The following is a 23,134-nucleotide window of genomic DNA, read 5'->3' on the forward strand; positions in this document are numbered from 1 at the left end:
CCGTTCTTTCCTCAAAGATCACAAATGATGAAACTGAAGCCCAGAGAACTGAAGGGATTCACACCAAGCCACATAACTGAGTTGGATCTCATACAGAACAAGGTGGGCTTCTTGGACACATTTCCCTTCTTCCCAGAACTTTATACTGAAAAATCCTATTAAAGAGTTCCTGCCATGGGCCTATTCCCTTAGAATCACAAAAATGGAGAAAAAGCTTTGAAATTACTGGTGAAAGGGGTCCCTGAGGAATATCAGTTTCAGTGTGACCTACCACATTTATTGAAATAGCAGAGTAAACAGGCAGATTCAAGGTCTAGAACAGGATGCCAACAATGACAATGACAAAAATAGGTGAATCCAGGAAAGGCCACATTGATTGTGTTTATATAATAACAACAAACCTCACTCCCTGAGTTCTGTGCCGTGATAGTGTAAGTTAGTGTGGTACAGAGGTGTGTCTTGTGCTTCTAGTAATACATCCTTTAGGATAGGGTCAAAGCGAGGTCACTGAACACCACGTTTTCAAGTCTACAATGTTTTACTATTTACATCGAGGGAATTGTAGCTAATAGTCAAAGCTCAATTTTTTAAGCACCAGGATGTACATTATACACTTTACAAGCATAATCTAAAAACTTCGAGGTTGGTACTGTGATTATTCCCCCCATTTAATCAATGAGGAAACTGAGTCATGGATTGACTTAACTTGGATGAGGTTTCCAGAGACAGAATTCTAACCTCATTAGAGTGACGAGAATAACGTCAGTGCCTACACTACTATGCTATATAGGAGTCCCCCTTATCCGTACTTTCACTTTCTGTGGTTTCGGTTATCTGCGGTCAACCGGATCTGGAAGCAGATAATCTCCCTTCTGACACACTGTCAGTCAGTAGAAGCCTAACACCATATCATGATGCCTACGTCATTCGCCTCATTGCCTCGCATCAGTAGGCATTTTATCATCTCACATCATCACAGGAGAAAGGTGAGTACAGTATAATAAGATATTTTAAGACAGAGAGAGACCACATTCACATTTGTACTACAGTATATTGTTACAATTGTTCTGTTATTATTAGTTGTTAATCTCTTATTGTGCCTAATGTATAAATTAAACTTTACCATAGGAATGTATGTATAGGAAAACACATAATATATATAGGTACTGTCTGCAGTTTCTGGCATCCACTGGGGGTCTTGGAACATCTTGACCTGCAGATAAAGGGGACTACCATACCACTTTAAAAGTCAAGGCTTCAAGTAGTATAAAGTATATACATTTATATGTAATAAAACATAATTATTATATACCATATATAATAATATATATAGGTCAAATGAATAGAAATCATGACTTTGTCTTAACTCCCATGTTCTAATTTCCTTTCCTTTTTCCTTCAATAAGAATAATTTATTTATTCTAAAAAGGAATTGGGCAATTTTAATTTAAGAGCCCAGTAAATTACCATACACCCCTGAGAAAACCACAAGATCTGCATTCTCTCACAATTTAAGCTACATTCTCTTATTAAATAGACCTCAGTGACTGTTTCAGACATTCAGTGAAGCTGTAGCTTACTAAACAGTGTTAATAATGGTGTGGAGAAAAACCTTTGTCGGATAAATTTGTAGACTCAAGCCATAAAATGAACTAAAAAATTAACATGAATTCTAAAAACTATTCATAAAGTATTCATTATTTTTCACCCAAGACACAAAGCCCGGACCACACCTAGGTTATTCAAAAAGAAAATCAACATTTTTCACATTTCTCTAATAGGTTACATAAAGTAAGTTGCTGGCCACAAGACTTCAGATATTTCTGCTCTCATTTAAAAAAATGTTGCAATTATAAAAGAGTGGTTTGGCTGAAAACAAAGCAAAATAAAACAATACTTCATATACAACAAAGCAATGATGGAATTCCCATTCTTATTTGATTAAAAGTACATTTCATTTTAAGGAAAAAAAGAACAGCTACCCTATAGCATTTGGAAATAATATTTTTATTCAAATTTTTTACACTTTCATCATGTTCAACTTTCCAACTCCCCGTGAAGTTATATGAGTATTGAGAGACTTATATCATAAAACTAATAGTCTGCCCAACAATTTGGTTTTAAAGCATATAAGCAAATGCATAACATTTTACTTATTTTTATGGTATCTCTGTGGCCTATACATAATCAGAGTAAACCAGAATTGTAAAAAAAAAAAAAAAAAGGTGTCCAGTACCATTCTTTTGCATGTTTACATGCATTGTTGTTTTTGTATTTTACTTCCCAAATTCAGTTTTCTTTCAGCAGTTATCAAATTTTAGCCTACTATGCACAAACAGACATAAAGATACCTAGAAATATATTCCATTTGGGTGCCTTCTTTTAATTTGGCTCCATTCATTCATTCATTCATTCAACAAATGTTTATTGATGCCTAATATGTGCCTGTCACTGTGATAAGTACAAGCAGTCTTTAGTTTCTATGAAGCTACGGCTCTATTAGTAAATACTTCAGATATTTATTTTTGCATGGACAGAACCTTTAGCAAACCTCAGAACACATCCTATAGGTGACTGTCCCATTCCACTGGCCTTCAACTCACAATTTCACAATAATCTGCCACTGGTAACTGACATTCTCTCAACGAATGTTTTAGAAAGATTATCTGTCTTTTCTTCAGCATTAAACAAACGGCAGTCAAGCTTCTATACGGTAAGTTCCATGTATATGGAGAAAGACTTAAATTTCTATATTCAGAGTAAAGCCATGAGAATTACTGAACCCTTCAATGAGCTAAGAGGCAGCTCTGTGAGGGTGCCTCTAAATAAATGTGATTTATCTGAGCTCGATGGTATTTGAAAAGAGAGGCTTTTATCAACACTTAGTACGATTCTGAATAAACTCTAAATGTCACAGAACTTTCACTTATGAGGTAGCTTATGGCTGCAAACCTCAGCTTTCAGGGTTATCAGATTTCAAGATTATTATCCATTCAACTATTTCACCCATTGGATCCTATGCTTTACGAAGAATTGTTGACAGCATTTGCTTCTTCATCTACATATTCAATTCTAGACTCAATTGAGACCCACCCATTATTTATACTACCTGGGGCCTCAAACTATCTGATTAAGCCTTAAAAGAATTTAAGCTATGGATCAATTCAACATTCAAAAATTTTGAACATTTATACGTGTTCGAGATTCTGACATTATATTCACAATATTAAAAGTTTGGGTGAATATTGGTTGGATTAATGAAAATGTGTTACTTGAGCCTCCATCTGATGCTTGAATTCCTTTTATAGTAATCCAAACAGAGAAACTCTGGTAAAATTGTAGTTGGATAAGGGAAATTTTATGCGAGCGCCTAAAGAACCCAAGGAGGAGTTTCTTCTGCAAATTTTCAAAAAAATTTTTCAAAATCAATCAAAGCCCCACTCTACAAGAACAGCTTTTTCTTAATGACAGCCTAAAGCTTAAGAACATGAGTAACAAGTTAAAAAGAGGAAAACTACAAAATGGTTTCTTTGAATCAATAGCCCCCTAGGTCTTCAAGTAACTCACCAAGTTCCAAAGAGCTTCTCAATTACACTTCAGGGACTTAAAAGAATTATCTATATTTTCTTTTGAAGAATTATGTATTTTTTTAAACAACAATAACTCAACTATAGAAAGAATTATAAATTCTTATAATTTTAAAAGTCTCTCCTAAATCTCCTATAATTTCCCAAAGCCTTTAATAGTCACACACATTAAAAACATCCACTCCCTCAAGTTCAAATAAAAGAGCTGAAAATGAGTTATTAGTAGTTGTTTCTGGAATCTCTTTATCTTTTGACACAGTAGTGAAGGGAAACGACTAGCTGTTTGACACTGCATTTTAAATGAATGCAAAAATAATGAAAATCACTGCATTGCTATTAACACTTAATGCAATGAGACTCACCATATTCTTTCAGAAGCCCCAGGGAAGAGCAGGTCGTGGGTTGTAAGGGCAAGCCGAGGTTGATGATGGGGGTGGCAAAAGGTGAGACCAACAATCTGTTTCCAAAACAGAAAGTTAGAGCTTTGAGTGATTTATAGTCCCTATTTTGTAACACGGACTTTCTAGACCAATGTTATAGGATTAGATGCTAATCACAGAGAGAAAACCACTTGTCTCCTACCAATAGAAACTAAGCATGTTGTACCCTCAATGCTCTGCAAAGTAAGAGGCATGCAGTAGGTCCTTTATAAACACTATTGAAAATATATGTATTTATATATCATTATATTACATAATAAATATATAATATTTATTGAATGAAGATAAAATAATACCAAATTTTGCTGGCTCTGAGGATGGATAACAAATAGGAACATTTGCTTTCTAAATGAAAACAAAAATCAGAAAAATGAACAAGCATCATATCTATTTATTCTCTATTTTGCAAGATTTTAAGTAACATGTTTTCCTATTGTGACTTGGCGAGCTTCAACCAAGTCAGCTGAATCAAAAACTATGCACCATGTAGAAATTTTAGAAAATGTATGTAAGCAAAAGGAAGAAAATAAAAATTACCCCTAATTCACCACCCTAATATCTTAGTCATAATTGTAAAGCCTTAAATGCTTCCTAGGAGCCAGACACTATTCTAAGCCCCATCCTTGTCTTACTACCTTTAATCCTTACAACAAGACTCTGAGTTTTTAGTTTATTACACTCATTTTATAAATGAAGACACTAAGACATTTGGGGGTTAAGTAGTATATGGTTCAAATTATCCCAGCTAGAAATGGGTGGAGCCAGGATTTGAATCCAGGAAGTAGGACCTCAAGAACTAAACTCGTTATTACTATTTTATACTAACTCCATTTGTCATAATTAACATGTGTAATATATTTCATACCTTCTCTGTTTATGTGCACAAAAAGTGTACATGAACTTTTTAGCTTATTTTTTGCACTTAATATCGTGAATATCTTTATTTGTAAATGTACAAAGATGGACATTGCCATTTTTACCCATTACAAAGCATTCCACTGTATGGATTTAACATACTGATGGTTTATTTACCAATCTTCTTTTGCTGGCTATCTGCGTTGCTTCTACTTTTTTGGTATTTATAAACAAGGATGAAAATCTATGAATATTCATGTTTTTGAACCTGTCCAATTCTTTCTTATTATAAATGCCTAGAAATGGAATTGCTAATTCAAATGTTATATAAATGTTACAGAAATTTTTAGGATTTTAAAACATTTCGCTCATCAAAAAACTAGGGTCTATGAGGGAAGAGTCTGTGACTGTTCTGTTCAGAGTTTTACATTCGGCATAGAGTAGACACTCTATAAATAGTAAATAATGACTGATTTATAGGATCCATTACCAGTCTAGCTGTTACTCATGTGGTCACATCCATGCAGTTGGCCAAAGAACTGAGGTATGGCTAGTATGACAAAATCATATTGTCAAGGGAAAATATGTAAGGCTTGAGTATACAATCTGCTTTGCCTAACTCCATTTCAAATTCTAGAATTTATTTGTATGTCACCAAGAATGAGTCCATGATACACTGATCAATCACAGTTTTCTTTGCTCTCTTCCATCTCGCCCGTGGTTAAATATTTAAGTCTCCAAATTGGGACTATTAATTGCATTGTTCAATGATTCCTATTAATGAAAGATTTTAACAGAAGTAGACCACAATTCATCCCTTAAGCAAAATACTTTACGAACATTTAGGTGAAATGGCAGGGTCATTTCAACATAAATGTGAAATGCGTTGAGAGCTTCTATCATTATTTTATAATCTCCTCATTTTATTATTAAGTTGATCAGAATAGCCTAAATACAAATTGTCATGTAACGCATAAGAAACTCCCAATAATCACAGAACTAGGGGAAGAAGTCCAGGCTCACTTGCTTGAATTACAGAACACATTTACAGAAATGCAGTTATCATACCTTCAAATACACCAAATATTATAAACTAAAGAAATAGCTCTAATAAATAAGTGCATAGTAAATTAATTTCCTTGATGGAAAATTAACATTCAGAATGCACTCACAGTTATCATTATTGTCATAAAAAAGTATGTTAATGTACGGTAATCTTTGAAGTTAGAATTCAAAGGTACATTGAAGAACTTCACGTCTTTTTTTTTTTTTTTTTTTTTTAAAGATTTTATTTATTTATTCGACAGAGATAGAGACAGCCAGCGAGAGAGGGAACACAAGCAGGGGGAGTGGGAGAGGAAGAAACAGGCTCATAGCAGAGGAGCCTGACGTGGGGCTCGATCCTGTAACGCTGGGATCACGCCCTGAGCCGAAGGCAGACGCTTAACCGCTGTGCCACCCAGGCGCCCCAGAACTTCACGTCTTTAAGCTTAAATTTGAAAATGCAGAACTGGTCAATTTTGTTTTCCCTCCACAAATCAAACATAGAGAAGTCTGGGAAAAGGAAATCATACATTTATAAGATCATATTTCTTCATGCGTTATCCAAGGAAAATGTCTTTTGTTGAGCCAATATTTTTATAGTCTCCCTAAAAATATTATGTGTCAACTTAGAAATTAATATTTTCCCAGGCATCCTCAGGGGAATTGTAAGTAGTTTATACATAGCTTCCCTCACAGGGGTCTATTTGTATTGAACAGAAATCTTCCAAAAGTCTCACAAAGAGTTGGACAATTCATGCTAATTAGTGCTAGCGCCTGTCCCTGCATTGTTAATAATCCCCTACCTGATTTCAGACTGATTCTGTTTTTCTTTCTGTTGCTTATATCCTCATTGCTAAGTTTCTTTTATCGTTATTATGGGGAGAATTAGATTTCAATAAAAATTTCACTCTAATGACATCTTATTTGTCTAGTTAAACACAGGTTTTCTAACACCCCGAGTCGCCATGTCCCAGAACATGGATTTGCCTTCCCTTCTGTATTCCCATCCCACTTCCAACATTAATGAAATGAAGCTAACTGCTAAGGTAGGAAACAAGTTACCGCCATAAGCTAGCTATAAATAAAGACAAAGCAACCCTGGTGGATTGAAGTTCAGGCTTTATGTGCCCCAGGCTGTCACTGGAAGTACATGCACTTGCTCTTAATTTCAGAGGGTGTTGATCTTCCTCATTAAGGAGGACGTTTTCATTAAAAATGGGATGTTAGGGTGTCAGGAGACCTTTATCTTCCACCAGTTGCAGAAGAAACAATTTTTCGAGAAATACTCAACTCTCTTGAGAAAGACATACTGAAAGATATTCTACCTGATTGGGTTTATTATTAATGAGCGCTCCACTTGTCCTTAAGTCATTATTATTCTTTCTTGAATTTTGTGGCCCCATCTCAATATACTGAAAATGGTAGGTTTTCAAATTAGTTCAGTTAACTTTTCCAGTTACTAATAGCTTACTTGAAATTCTAAACTATTTGGTTAAATTGGTCTGTTAACTGCTCTTTTAGCAGTTACCACTCTGATAGACCAACCTGGGTCTTGGCTTAAATTAAGTAAAGGCCAAAAGTAAATTTTAAAAAACTGGTAAAGTCCCAATACAATAAATTCTTTTCTTTTGCAATTAATATCTTCCCCTACCATGGATAAAACCAAACCCTCAGTCTTAGAACTGCACATACATTCTATTCTCCCAAATTTGAATATCATATTTTACTTAAGCCAAGAAAGTGGTTACTTGTGAGCATGAATCTTTTACTATTAAGCACAGTACGCCAGATAAGTGTTGGAAGGTCCACAATACTCTTAATAGCCAGGGCAATATTTTCTCAAATTTTTATTATTTACAACTGTACCAATTACCCCAACTTTTTGACAAGGTTACACTATGAAGCAATGTAAAACAAGACACTGGAAAATACATTTTAACAGAGCAGTATTTGCATTCTACAAGTATAAATGTTCCTACAAAATGTGCTAAAGGGCCTTTAAAGGTTCTGTAGCTCTAGGGTCAACAGTTACATACACAATTGTAAAGTCATCTTGAAGATGATGATGCCATTTAGTGGAATAATTCAGAAGAGTAACTGACCCATCTCCACACACCTCTGGAAAGCGGAAGCAATGCTCAAAATGCCTGTCCTAAAACTCTGCTCTATAGGATCAGCCTCACCTTCTGTTGGAAAAAGACTAACTTTAAATTATTAAATTAAAAAAAGAAAAATTATAACTTAACTCTGCTCCATAATTACTGCAGATGAGTTATTAAAATTCCAAACTTATGTAATATTATCATAAAATATGGCATTTTTCTCAAGAAAGCCACAAATTGGATTTGAGCTTATGCACTGTAAAACCCAGATGGTCTGCTTAACTACTCAGACATCCCCCAGTTCAAAAGTTAATTGAACTGAAAACTAAAATTTTGATAATTGATACGCTTTGAAGGACTCAAGCAGAAGGATAAATTAGCCTCATGCATGGGGTGTTAACAGACTTGAGAAACCATGACAATTGGTCAGGAAATATTGGCACAGTAGAATAAAACTACACATTTTCTACAGGTTATAGCTAATTACACATTACCTGGATTTCCCATGGTGCTGATGCTTTTCTTTCTCCATTTTTTTACCCACTGATTCAATATTAGTCACTATTTTACCCAGTTTAACTTGTTCTGGAATTAAAAAAAAAAAGTTTTAATTATATACTATTTGTTTTCAAGTTCTAAGTGCATTTTTTGAATTAAATTGCAAATCACAGATTTTTTAATAACAAGAGATACAATATTTTTCAAACAAATACTAACACAAAGATTCTCTAAAAACACATTTGAGTGGTTTTTTTCACCCCATGCTCCTCAGATGTTTTGCAATTACTAAAATTTAGCACTGAAGGTATAGAGTAAATGAACTGCATATATCAGGCAGATAGCTCCCTGAGAAATGTCTGCAATAGCACAGCACACACCGATGAATACCAACAGCCTCATTTATACATATCAGCATTATTATCATCATTATCATCATAAGGCTTAGCTTTTATAGGAGAGTCTGCTATTTTAAAATAATTTAGCAATCATTAGTTAATGTAAATAGGAACATGCATCAACTTGATAGAGTGAGACTGAAGTCCAGAAAAGGCAAAGCTCTGCTTAAAAAAAAAAAAGAAAAAAAAATCTAGTTCTTAGAGTCTAAAGAGAAATTTACATAAATATTTTTAAATACCTATTAATTTCTATTTTGTATAGATAATAGAACAACATAGTTTGAAACATTATACCAAAATATTAAGTTGATATTTATGAAGCACTTTCAAGCTACCAGCTCAGGTTATGTTGAAGATATATTAAAGATACAGGGAACTTATGAAATGAAACCCTCTGCTTTGGAAATATTTACAAACTGGTTGGCGTGTTAAAGCTGACAAATAAAAGAGCACAGTTGACCACATTATGTTACTTTAGATTTAAAATACATAACACAGAATATAAAAATTTTGGAGAAATGAAAAACAGAATGTTAAAATGTATGGACTATTTATAATAAACCAGGGGTGTTGTTTAGCATTCCCTGCAAATCGTCTCACACTTGGGCCTCAGAACAGTTCTTGGCACTTTTGTTTGTTTGTTTCTGGGGAAGCACAGTGCTCACGCTTTTACGGGGGAGGAAAGCAGCCTACTCAAGCTCTGGTAAGTTAAAATGTGCAGAGCCAGGGCTCCAACCTGTATCCCTCCGACCGTAAGTTCCTTCATCACTACTGTCCGCACAGCTCAGGGGCCCTCAGGTGCTTAATCAGGGCAAGAGGGTCATTTCTGCCTTGCTTATTACTTTGGACGGTGACTACAGAGCTCAAAAGACACACTTTATGTAAAGACACGTGGTAGATTGAGAAATATACTGAGATGAAGAAGTAGAGAAGGAATTTATAAGTTTGAATCTTAAAAATATTTGCCATATGCTTAGGGTGCAAATTGCTATACATGGGTTATCATATTTTATTCTCACAAGCACACCATAAGTTAGGTTCTGTTATTCTCCCCATTTTACAGATGAGGAAACTGAAGCAGAGAAAAAGAGATGAACTTCCCCCCAAGGTTACCTAGCTAGCAGGAGACGAGTCAATATTCAAACCCAGGCAGGCAGTCTTTGGAGCCTGCATTTTAATCACCAGGATACTCAATATGCATATTTATTTTATTTATTTCAGGAATATCTACTTAGTGAAAATTGTCGTGCTAACTCCTAGAGAGGGGAGATGTAGGATATACCAATTAATAAAATGTGACTGCCACTCTCATTGGACAGCATGACTAACAGCAAAGATCACTGCAGAAAAACAAAGGAGGAAAAGGATAGGGAGGAAAGGTCGTGAGATGTGTGATCCAGAGACCCAAGAAGTGAATTTTACAATGATGCTAAAGAAAGAAAGTTTGTGTTACCATAATAATTGAGCAAAAGATATGCCCATTTTGTTGGTTTTTTTTTTAAGTTTATTAATTTTTTTTAGTAATCTCTACACCCAATATGGGGCTTGAACCCACAATCACAATCTAGCAAGCCAGCCACGCACCCCTAAATGTCCATTCGAAACAAATCTGTTAAAAACTTGACCATAATCCACTTAAATGCTAAACTAAAAGCCCCCCATGGTAAAATTTAACTAAATCATGTTAGGACTGCATCCCAAATAAAAAAATAAGTATAGTTATATCCCTTAAAGAAAAGAGAGATTTCTAGAAAGGCAGTTAAGGCATATAAAAAATTCAACACTACTTCTAATTAGTCTATTAAACTTTTGAATGGGGAACCAGACTATTGTGTGACTTTGGGCAAATTATATCATCTCAGAGTTCATAACTATTCCCTTTATGTAAAATCTAGTCTCTAAACCAATTACACCAAACTCTAGAATTCAGTTCTGGAATGCAAATTATAAATCATGTCTGGTTAGAATAATTGGTAAATAAGAGACAAACATGGAGACTGGGAAAAGAAAATGCAGGTAAAACAATAAATATCTGGGGTTTTTGTAACGAAATCAAACATATGGAACATAAGGCATTAGAATTGCCAACCAAAGGATTCTAGTCCTTCACACTATTTACCACACTTTCTCAGAGTTCAGCTGGAATTGCCCATTCATTCAAGTGGAATCAATCAACCATTCAATTTCCTTCACTTCTTACTCTTTCACCTGTCACCTTTGTGGACTCATTTTTCTTTGACCACCTCCAGCTGTTGTGTATGCCCCACAGCTCTTTCCTTGGCTGCCTTTTTTTTTTTTTTTTTTTTGAAGGGTCCACTGTTTATTCATAAAGGAGTCACTTGTATTTTTCAGGTATAATCTACTCTATTTGGTAAGAAAATACATGCTATAAAGTTCATTTGCCATACACCTCAACAGTTGTCTCTAAATTTTGGTATACTCATTCATTTATTTTTTTTTTCTGGTACTAATTTTTTTTTAATTTTTTATTTTGTTATTTTAGTCACCATACAGTACATCATTAGTTTTTGATGTAGTGAATTATCATATGGTTTCACTCATTTGTGGAACATAAGGAAGAGCAGGGAGATCAGTAGGAGAAGGAAGGGAAGAATGAAGGGGGGAGTAAACAGAAGGGGGAATGAACCTTGGCTGCCTTCTAACCATTTACTTGAATGATCTGGGCTGTGACCATGGCTAAATTTATCATCTAAATGTAGATGCCTCACAAAATCTATATATCTCTCAAGTGCCAAATCTGAATAACCAACTATTTCTATACACATGTCCCAAAGACATCCCAATTAACATTTCTCTCTCACAATTAATGACACTACCATCCATCCATCTACCTGGAAGTTACTTATACTCATTCTCCCTCAACCTTCTTCATACAATCAGTCATTAAATCCCTTCCATCCCTTCCCACACATACTGCCTCAAAGCATACCTTTACAGTCTCTCCTCTGAACACTAATAGCTTCTTCCCTTGAATTCCTGCCTCCAACGATGATACCCTCTCAATCCATCCTCCTTACTTTCCATAAGTAATCTTTGATTTTCAAATTATGGGATTTTAAATTATCATTGTCATTGGTTTTCAATTTACTTTCACTGTAATCAGAGAACGTGACGTATAATTCCAAATTCTTTGAAGTTTACTGACAGTGTGTACTCATTTTTCACAATGTTCTATATTTGTCTGAAAATGTATATTCTCTCGTTCTATATTCATCTACTAAATTAAACTTCTTCATGCAGTTGTTTACATCAAATTTTATAATCTTACTAATATGTATATGCACACGCATATATGTATGTGTATATATATATATATATATACACACACACACAATTTATTTTTTGCTGGGCCGTTTTTATAAACTGACATTAATCTGTAAAGGCGAGATTTTCCTCTTTTTCTTTCTTTTCCTTTTTGGGACACAGTAATTCTTTTTTTTTACTCAATGTATTATAATCTACTCCCTTCATTATTCTTTTTGATGCTCATAATGCCAAAATCAGCCAGTCAGTTCCTGTACCATTTCAACATATCTCCATTAGTCTCTGAACTACTATTAAGTAAGAGTTCTAGGCTCACTTCGTCCTTTCCCTGTGCCAGACCTAGAATCAGGTCTCCATGGAGCAGTGATCATGATCTCTTCCATAATTACCATTCTCCCCATTCTCTAGTGTTTCTTTATTAGAAAACTCTGATTAGATTTGTGTTATAAGTTCTCAATATACTCTCTAGAGCTCTTAATCTTTCATATTGTCCATCTCTTTGTGCTTCCCTTTGTAAATTTCTTAAGATACCCTTTCTAGTTTACTAATTCTATCTTCAGCTCTATTAAATCTGTATTTAAAAACTTATTAAATTTCTTATTTATATTATATATTTATTCCTAGAAGTTCCTTAACTGCTTTATCAAATCTTCCTGAACACTTTCATTGTCTCTAGTTCATTCATATTTTTATAGTTTACTTTTTAAACATATTAGGCCTACTCATTTTCTATTCTATTCTATCAGACAATTCTATTATCTCTGGACTTTGTAAGTCTAATTGCATTTTGGGGGAACTGGAGGGCTAAGTTTCTCACTCAGAGTGACTATTTCTTCATGCATTTAAAATTTTTTTTAACCGTAAACTCATATTCCATAGGAATGGGAGTTATCTGCAACCCAGGATTAAGATCCATTTCTCAAGAAATAATTTGTTTTTCCTCCAGGCAGTTGAGGGAACCTTCAATTCATAATAATGTTAAACTAATTTCTCACTTAGGGATTTTTGAAATACTGGTAATATGGACTTTGATTCAATCCCAGGTGAGCTTCTTTGTGGTTGTAAATCATAAGGGGAAATTTCTTGAATTTCCCTCACTCAGGGCCAAGGCAGAGACCGTCAGCTTTCTCTGCCATTTCCTTCTTACAAAGCAAGGCTTTTTATTTTCCTGGTTTAGTCTTTGATTAACAGCATCACCTTTTGAGGGGTCTCAGATTTGGGGAAGTCTCTGACCTGACTTCCCATCTTGCAAGTGGGATAGTTATTTTCTGTGTGCTTCCTTGCCCATGCAAGGTGTGATGGTAGCTGTGAGCTACCAGAAATATGCAGAAAATACCAGGAACAAAAGCCGGACTCTGCCCTGAGTTTAGATCTGTTCTTCTGGTTTTTTTCATTTTGGATTCTCAAGCGTTCAATTCTAAAAATGTGTTTAATGAAGGAATGCCTGATACACTTTTCCCCATTTTGCTAGCCATTCACATTGTAAGACTCAGCTCTTTGGTATATCTTAACATGGAAACAATTCGCAACATTCATTGTTTACTTGGCTCACCTCCTCGTTATTAGTCTGTAAACTTTGTTAATGATGTGAACTGAATTTATACACCTTAAATCTTTGGCATTTCATTATAATATTGAACACATTCATCAAACATTTGTTATATGAATCAATAAATAAAATACTGAACATCTCTTATTCAGTTACATAAAATTTATAATATTACTAGTTTGTGTTTGCCAATGTAAAGGATTAATTTTAACTTTTTTTCTCAGATATTATACACACTATTATTCTCCTTCAACTGATCCTCATTTCTCCCTTAACTTTCATAAAGAATCCCTATTTCTTCCTCTTCCACAAAAACAAGCAAGCAAGCCCAGGAGCTCTAATTCAGGTGGCTAAAGCAGCAAATCTTAAATCGTTAAGCTGGACCAATGGAAGTAACTAGAAACTAGTTTTCTAGAATTTAGAGCTTTAATAATTCAGAAATTGGAAACCGTACAAGGGAATGTATTCCCCATCACAGGTGTTTCCTGGCAGAGACTGGACAGGAACTTTCCAGAAAACATTAAGGAATTTTATATCATGAAAATAGTTGGGCTAGAAGAATGTTAAGGTCTCTTCAACAAAGAGACTTAATAATACTAAGCAAGTGCTTCACATAGGCTAAATCCAGATCCTAGTCATTCAAAAAATGAGATTTCGGGTTTTGTATATTGAGTGATTATAAAATGCTTTTCTCACCTTTCACACTTTTTTTTAAGACCCACTGTTTAAATTATATTCAATTTCATATGAATTATAATAAAATTTAAAACTTAATGTTGCAAATTTATAGACAGATTCATTAGTCAAGAATGACAGATTGCAATTTACTGACATTTCACATTCTAGTGTGTGGGCTGGGTGGATGTCATATGATTTTCTACTGTTGGAATTTCTAGCACATGTGTGTTATATAGAATGCCAATTCCTCCCTAGATTGTGAACTCTTTCATGGTCTCTTGAGGACAGGGATTGTGTTTTTATCCAACATCCACTTATTCAATCATTAATTCAACAAATATTTACCAAATGCTTCTAATGTGACAGGCAGTCGGCTAGGCATCAGGGATGCAAGACACAATGTGGGGATTATGAAGGCCATGTCCTAGGGAACTCAATTAACTGAATAATTAATTACACAAATAATTGAGTAATTCCAAATACATTTATTATGAAAATCTATTTCCATTAGCTCATTCATGGAGGACAAGGAATTATGAGGCTATTGGTGGACAGTTAAAGGGAAAGATGGAAGTGGAAGCAAGATTTCCCTGTTTTGAAGGAATAAAGTTATTGGAGATAATAAACGTAGACTCTCCCTTTGAAAAATGCGGTTTGAAGGAGAGGAGAAAGGTGAAATGACCATCACAGAGACATAAGTTTGAGAAAGAATGTTTTGGTGTCAATATATTTTTAAGATGGAGAGTCTTTAGGATACTTTTATATGATAGGAAAGGAGAAGGTATAGACGTAAAATAAAGAAATAATATGTAATAGATGAGGTAGGTTCCTGGCAGGAAGGAAAAGGATGGAATAGAATTTTTAGCCACAATCTAGAGAAAATAGGTATTTTCTTCTAAAAGAAGGTGATTAAGTTTTAGGTAGCTATGAATAAGTTTCTAGAGAGTTCACCATCAAGATCTTTATTTTCTCCATGAAGTAGGAGGCAAGGTCATTTACTGGGAGAGGGGTATAGAAGTTTAGTACAGAAGTACAGAAGGGGTCTTCAGGAGAGTGGCAAAGATTTGAAATAAACAGTAAGTGGGTGGGTAAACAAACTGACCAAGATCAAATAAAAGGTTTTAACTTTGATAACCTCTCATGCAGTCATCACCACAGCTATCACTTAAAAACTTCTCTTTGCTTTACAGGAAAATGTTTAAACTGACCATCTACACATACTGTTTGTACTTCCTTACCCCACTTACCCTGGTCCACTCCCAATACGCTTTGCACAGTCACTGTATCCAGGACACAATGACTTCCGCACTATCATGCTCACTGGATAAATCTCTGTCTGCTTTTCCTGGGCCTTCAGCTGCACACGATGGCAATGGTGTACACTCTCCTGTGAAGGGATTACGTGACACTTTCTTCTGGTTTTGCTCCTATGAAAACCAGGCTGCTCATTTTCAATCTCCTTTGTGGACTCATCCTCTTCTATCAAACCTCTGGAGAATGGAGTGCCTTGAGCCTCTACCATAGCCCTTTTACATCAACATCACTCATTCCTCAGGAGACTTCATCCAGCTCCTGTCTGGACCAATTACGTCCACACACCAATGACTAAAACTTTATTCTCTATACCACGCCTGTCCTCAAAATTTTACTCATGTATACAATTGTCTTCCATGTGAACTTGCATGTTGATAAGCATCTCAAATATATTTAAGAGAACTCTTGATTTCATCTCCCCAACTGTTCTTCCTTGTATTTCTCATGTCTGTAAATGATACCATCATATAGCCACCCATTCAAATCAGAAACTCATTACTTATCACTAAGATATATTCCCAATTTGCCCACTTCTCTCCAATTCCACTAATACCACAATTGCCATGATAATGCTGCATTAAAAACCAAGCCAAAAATCAGTGGATTATAAGCTTAGAGTTTTCTTGCTCACCGTTCCTCCACTTAGCCGGAGTAGCTCTGAGTCAGATGGGCCAGGCTGGAGGGTACATCTACCCGGGGCACAGTCTTTTCATGGCAGACTGAGGAATATAACAGACAAGTTAAACTACTAATATATTTAAAGATACTGCTTGCATCAAGTCTCCTTCTGTTGGCCAAAACAAGCACAGGGCCAAACTCACAATAAGAGGGTTAGGGAACCGTCTTCCAATTCAAGGTAGGAGAGGAAGAGAGTGAATATGTGTGGAAAAATAACCCAACCTAAGCCAACATTATCTTTTGCCTGGACTGAAAAATATCTTTCTGGTCAATCTATTTCCCTCTAGCCTGTATTACTTCATTTTACACATAGAGGTCAATGTATCTTATTAAAATGAAAATCTATTCATAACACTTAAAACCATTCAATCACTTTCCACCACTCTTAAAACAAAAATCAGTGCCTTGCCATGACCTACAGGGCTGTACATCATCCGATTCCTGGTCATCTCTCTCACATGATTTCACATCACTATCCTTATTTTCTCTGCAATTACTTTACATCCACAATGGCTTCCCTTCAGGACCTTCAATAAGTCAATTCCTGTCCCGTCTCAAGGCTTTTTCACAGCCTGGATTTCTCTTCATATTGCTACCAGTGAAGAGCTGCAGCTGGCTTCTACCAGCTGTCAATGGTCAATTGTTAAATTTTTAGAAACTTCTGCAGTGCAGATGTTAAACCCCTGGTAGCCTGAAATCAGCTACAGCAATATTACAGCAGCAATATTTACACCATGAAAGTCAGGACATTTTATATCAGGCTTTTTTTCCCCCCACAGCACCAGTTTACCACACACCATTCATCCTCCTCCCCTTGAGATCACAGATCAAATATAAGTTCCTCAGAGAGGGCTTCATGAATCTGCATCTAAATGTGTCCCCACAGTCTACTATATCACTCGACTTCCTTCCTTGTGATCTTTGTGTTTTGTGATTATCTTATCTGTTTGTATGCTTTTGGCCAATCCTCCCCCAGCTTAATGTAAGCTCCATTTTCACAACTATACCGTAAGAGTCAAGAAGAATGGCTGGCATATAATAGATGCCTAATAAATACCAAATGAATGAATGAATGAATGAATGAATGAATGAATGAAAGAAATTTTTTCTAATATGTTATGAGCTATTTATGAATGGAGACATTTTTATTCCCTTTCTAACTCATACATAGCATTATGAGTCAGAAGCTCAATAAATATGAATTGAATAGGAGCACCTGGGTGGCTCAGTGGGTTAAGCATCTGCCTTTGGATCAGGTCATGATCCCAGGGTCCTGGGATCGAGTCCCACGCCGGACTCCCTGTTTAGTGGGGAGCCTGCTTCTCCCTCTCTCTCTGTTGCTCCCCCTGCTTGTGCTCTCTCTGTCTCTTTCTGTCAAATAAATGAATAAAATCTTTAAAAAATATATGCATATATAATGTAATAGTTATGAAAAAGAAGACAAAGACTACAATAACTTCAATAAAGCTTAGGTCAAATTACTCAAGTATAATCAATTCAATATCTACCAGGTACAAATTATTATGTTATCTGATATGATATTTCAGGAATCTGAATCTCATCCTCTAGGTGGGTATACTGCCTTATTTTTAAGGGATCACACAGAGAAGCAGTTAAGACGGCAGAGAGGCTTGAGGGGATATAAATTTGAACTTTATCACCAGTATAACCCTTAGGAAGTTATATCATGTCTCTGAATTCACCTTCCTCATTTGTAAAAATGTATATGATGACAATACGTTACCATGAGGATTGGGTGAATAATACATACAAAGTACTTAGCACGATGCTTGGTACATAGTAAATGCTCAATAAAATTAGTGGTGGTAATGGTTATAGCGACATGTCATTGATTATAGTCCATACAGGAGATGAGGCAGACATATAACATGCAATAAAGTAGAGGCTACCTGTGCCATAAAATAAAAATGCGACTAAAATACTCTACCAAGTATGTAAACTTTTAGGAAGAGCACAAATATTGAAAACAAAACCCAAAGTCATATTATGCTAAATAAATATTTTTATGCTTAAAACTTTTCTATCGAGCATTCGTTTCTCTCTTATCCAGTCATAAAATACAACAGTACTCATTAAGCCTTTGGCAAATTAGGTAGCATACACTCTTCCCCCAAAAGCAAAATAACGCCAGATATCCCCTAGGGAAAAAGCTGAATCTCTACCAAGCAAACATCATAGCCAAAGGCTTAACGAAATTGCCCAGAAGAAATGTGTTTATATCGATCTTCTTGGGTCACCCTCTCCCACAAAAAATAAAACAAACAACTAAAAAAAAACACAAACAGCAACAAAAACCAAAGAGTGGCTCCACTGAAATGACTCTTGCAAATCTGAACCTTTGCTTGGGCTTACTGGGCTCTGGTCCACCTGATGGAAAAAGACTGGTGTATATCCCTAGTCAGCCCATCCTGATCTTTCCCTTAAACAAAATTGTAACAGGTGTCAGGAGATAATTCTCCATGAATGTTTTTCTGTTTGTGCACTGTCAGGGCTTTCTGAGCAACCAATTCTGGCACCTGGGTTAAAGGATACTTGAATGGCAAACAAGCTAGGGAAGTTAAAGACAGAGGCTCAGGAGAGATTTAGAGGCAACTCCCTTCCAGCCCTGTATTTACATTCCAAAGGAATAAATACAGAGACCTTCACTTCACCTCCTCCTCCCAGAATGGATTCACTTAACATTGAAAAAGACCTTATGCACTTTCTTGTTCTCTTGCATTCCCCTCCCCACCCCTGCCTCCTTTCCAGGGAAGGAAGGGCAAATGTGCCCCCAAATAAGTTTAAGATTTATAATCTCTAGAGTTCCTCTTCTGTGGCACTAACGCCACTGTACATGAGGCATGGGAAAGTGAGGTAAGATGTTCTCTGACTAATTAAAAGTCTGTCTCTGATCCAGAAATCTCACGTTGTTTCTTATCAAGATAGATGTGGATGAATGGATGGATGGATGGATGGATGGATGGATGGATAAAGAGATAGGTAGGTGAAGATATAAAATTTAACATGAGCAGGGTTGACATATGACTTTCCTTCACAGATTGAGGGAATTAAAGAACCGACGGGCAGATGTGTGAGTATTCTATCTAGAATTCTGTCAGGTCACCACCCTTCATAGCCGTTCCCCATGCTCCCTCCTCACTCTACAACAAAGTCCATCTTTAGGTTATGACCTCGAACACCTCAGCACTATTCTCTTTTAGCTTACAGCTGGGCACCCACTAAATTCTTTAGTACTAACCATGCTTTGCAATATCTCTCAAAAGAGTTTTTAAAAACTTGTTAAAAACTCGCTCCTTCAGGCAATGCATCACATCAGAGAGTGTGAGATACTTAAAGGGGGCAGCACAGCCTGAGGCGGCTACTCCACGGCTGGCCTGGGGTAAGCCACTTAGCCTCTCTGAGCCACAGTTTCCTCCTTCCTAAAATCAGGGAATGATACACCTGAGCATTATAAGTTAGACTCTAAGCCATTAAATAAGTTGTAAACGATCTGCATAGAAAGCACTGAGTTTATAAGCACTCAGAAAACAGGGATCTGTTGCCGCTATCATTAATGTTTCTGTGGTCTCTTTTGAGACAAAACACCAATTCCCCAGCACTTGCCTTACCTAGCAGGACTCGTGTACCACTACAGACATCGCCAGAGGGAACCCATTTTCCTTCCCATATTGTCCAACCTAGAGAATATAGGAGACTTCGCTAATAACCCCAAATCCCTCTGAACACGTTTCCAAAAAGTGAGGCATAAAAATTCACAAACTGAGCCTCAGAAGCAAGTAAATACATGAGGACACTCCAACATAGGCCCTGAATTCGATTTTGAGAACTCACAGATCCTATGTGACCCTACCTAGAACACTGTCTGAAGAAGCCTGGGATGGCAGCAATCATCAGGAGTAGGGTTTCAGATATAATAGACAAACCAGTGCAAAGCTAATGAAATTCCCATGTTAGGAAGAAAAACACAAGCATACATGGGGAAGCCTAAAATACCACAGCCCTTAATCATAACCATTTAGTAACCTTGTCATGGCAAGGATATTCATTTATAATCGTATTCCTCACAACAGATATTCCTGGGGTGAGAAGGGTGTAATTACCAGGGCAGGGCTGCTAAACATAGAAGGTGGTAACTTTGAGGCATTAGGGAGTGTTTCCAAATGGAGATTGCTTTATTTATTAATTTTTGTAGCATTAATCATGTTGCATCTTGCAATGGTGTTGTCATTTCTCTTGCATGCACACACTGAATTACTGAGCAGTGCTATGCAATGTGTCTCACACGCTCTGGCACTTCCATTTCATACTTCACAGTTTTAGTGTCACTTTGAGGTTTGAAATGTTTCACAGTTATTTGCTATATGTGGGTGCCAAAAAAAAAAGTCAGCCTATATCACTGAAAAAGATACTGCAAGAATAGAAAATGGCTAGAGTCAGATGGAAATGTTTGTCCCATTAACATTCAGAACTTTATCAAGAATCAATTTACTTTTTATCAAAATCTAATTTATGCTTTACAGATGCATGGGTGCATACAATTATTTTGCTCACCACATATACTTCTTATAAAGTTAAATATAAACTTTTATTGATATAGATAAGATTCTATAATTAGAAGGAAATTGAAAACACCATACATCTTTCCTAGCCTACGACTTGCCCATATGCTCTAACATAACAAACCCCAAATCCTCAATCCAGTCACCTGATCTAATCCAGTATAAATATTGAGTGAATTTCTATGTATATATCTTGACACATTTCTGTGTGAAAGTCAATCTATTTAAACAAAGATAGAGTGACTTATATCTGCCATAAATATAAATGTGTTAAGACTTATCATATACTGAACAATACATAGAAAAACATCTACAAATAAGGACAGGCATTTTCCTACCAATTTTTGTAATGCACTGACACACTTGATGGCTTCCTATTTCTGCACTCTTACTGATGACGCCCTTACTTTACACATACCCACAGCACTTTGGCATATGACCACCCAAATGCCACATGTTTATTTTTATTAACATAATCTGTCTAGTTGTCAACCACAAAATTAAATAAATAAACAAACAAATAACAAACATGTTAAGATACGAAAAAACGAAGCTTTTCACACAAGAGAAGTGTCTAGAATAAGCACTTGGCACAAATCAAGCACTAAGTAAAGATGTGTCCTCTTCCTTTCCTTGTCTTTCCAACTGCACAAGATGCCTTCTCCAGTTTAAATGTCTGGTTTGTTTCATTACAAATAGAATCTGAGAGCCTGGTAAGCATGAGAAGAAAGCAAAAAGAGAAATAAGCAAATACAGATGGAAACTCAAGTAGTGACACGTTTAGCTTGCTCTGAATACTGCTTAAAAGATTTTTTTCCCCTCATAGGAAGAGGGAGGTTATGCCTACTATGTGGCTATCTGAAAGAAGATGATTAATTGCTAGAAAGTAAGACAGGAACTTTTCCATATAGCCCTTAACAGAGAAACAGATGATGACTAACAATACTGAAACGTTGCAAGCACTGCACAAAGTCCAAAGGGTCTATTCCAGTTTCAAATGTTCCAACAGGAACGCAGGCTAATCCTCAAACTGGGTATACACAAATAGAGCCAAACTCCACAAAATGGACCATGGGCACAAGAAAAGCTGATCACCACAGAATGCTAGCATGATCTGCTCTGTGTTCCCAACTTAAACTAAACTCTAACTTGGCAAGGCCACACTAAACATGCAAAACTGTCTGTATTTATTATATTTGACATCTGCAACTTTTTCTCTAAATGCACGACAATTAAATCCATAGCGGGAACAACAACAAAATTTAAAAACATATAACTTCTTAATTATAAGATATAAGACTAGTAGAAAGCAATAATGTAACAGTGTTTAAAAGGTTTCGATTGGTTACCTCTGTTAGCTACCTATAATGGATATCCTGACCCTGGATTTATTATTGCCCCACAGTACAGACATTGTATTGAACAGCCTCATGATATTAACAAAAACGTCCTCACAATAAATTAATTGCAATTCATGTTAAAATTAACACTTCCCAGTGGCATGTTTAGAACTAGGTGGGGAAACAAAGTGGAAGAAATGGATCACAAAATACATCCCAGAACTTTGTAACTATCACAAATTCCTAAAAAAAGATACTAGTTTAGACAGTGGGCCAAGTCTCTAACTGTGGTCTCTAAAGAGACTGATAGGGCCTTCAGTCAATTGTGCTTTGTTTTACACTTTAGTTGTAAACATGTTGCTTTCTGTGTATGAGAATTTCTGTCAGATGCTGTGGGGTTAACAAAAGTGATAAAATACATGGTCTGAGCCATCATCAGAACTAGAGAACACCTTATACAGAATAAGAAGTAATTTTGACAAATATTTAGAAAGTAATGATTCAGAGTATTCTTGAGAATGTCAAGGGGAAAAGGAGTACTGTTAATGGGAAAATCAGACTAATGATTAACTATTGAGTAGCTGAGGCAGTTCTGATTAAAATGTTAGAATATGAGAGAGAGAATTCGTAAGATCTTAACATTCTCTAGAACCCTCTATTTCACAACTCCAACTACCACTTCTGACACTGAGAATGCCTTTCTTGTGTATAAGCACAACAAAGGTAACTTCCCAAATGCATGGTATTTGTGAAGAACACACAAAGCTGGAGTACAAGTCTCCAATT

General features: G+C 35.9%; 1 protein-coding gene across 1 annotated transcript in view; it reads right to left on the reverse strand.

Moving 5' to 3' along the window:
- IQCM (IQ motif containing M) overlaps nucleotides 1–23,134 on the reverse strand; it is a 329,322-nt gene that overhangs the window by 276,692 nt on the left and 29,496 nt on the right. Inside the window, 2 exon segments of the mRNA XM_040625471.1 lie at nucleotides 3,950–4,044; nucleotides 8,523–8,613. Of these exon segments, the coding sequence (XP_040481405.1) occupies nucleotides 3,950–4,044; nucleotides 8,523–8,613 (186 nt within the window).

This window comes from Ursus maritimus, unplaced genomic scaffold (assembly GCF_017311325.1).
Source record: "Ursus maritimus isolate PB19 unplaced genomic scaffold, ASM1731132v1 scaffold_11, whole genome shotgun sequence".
In the NCBI taxonomy this organism is placed as follows: domain Eukaryota; kingdom Metazoa; phylum Chordata; class Mammalia; order Carnivora; family Ursidae; genus Ursus; species Ursus maritimus.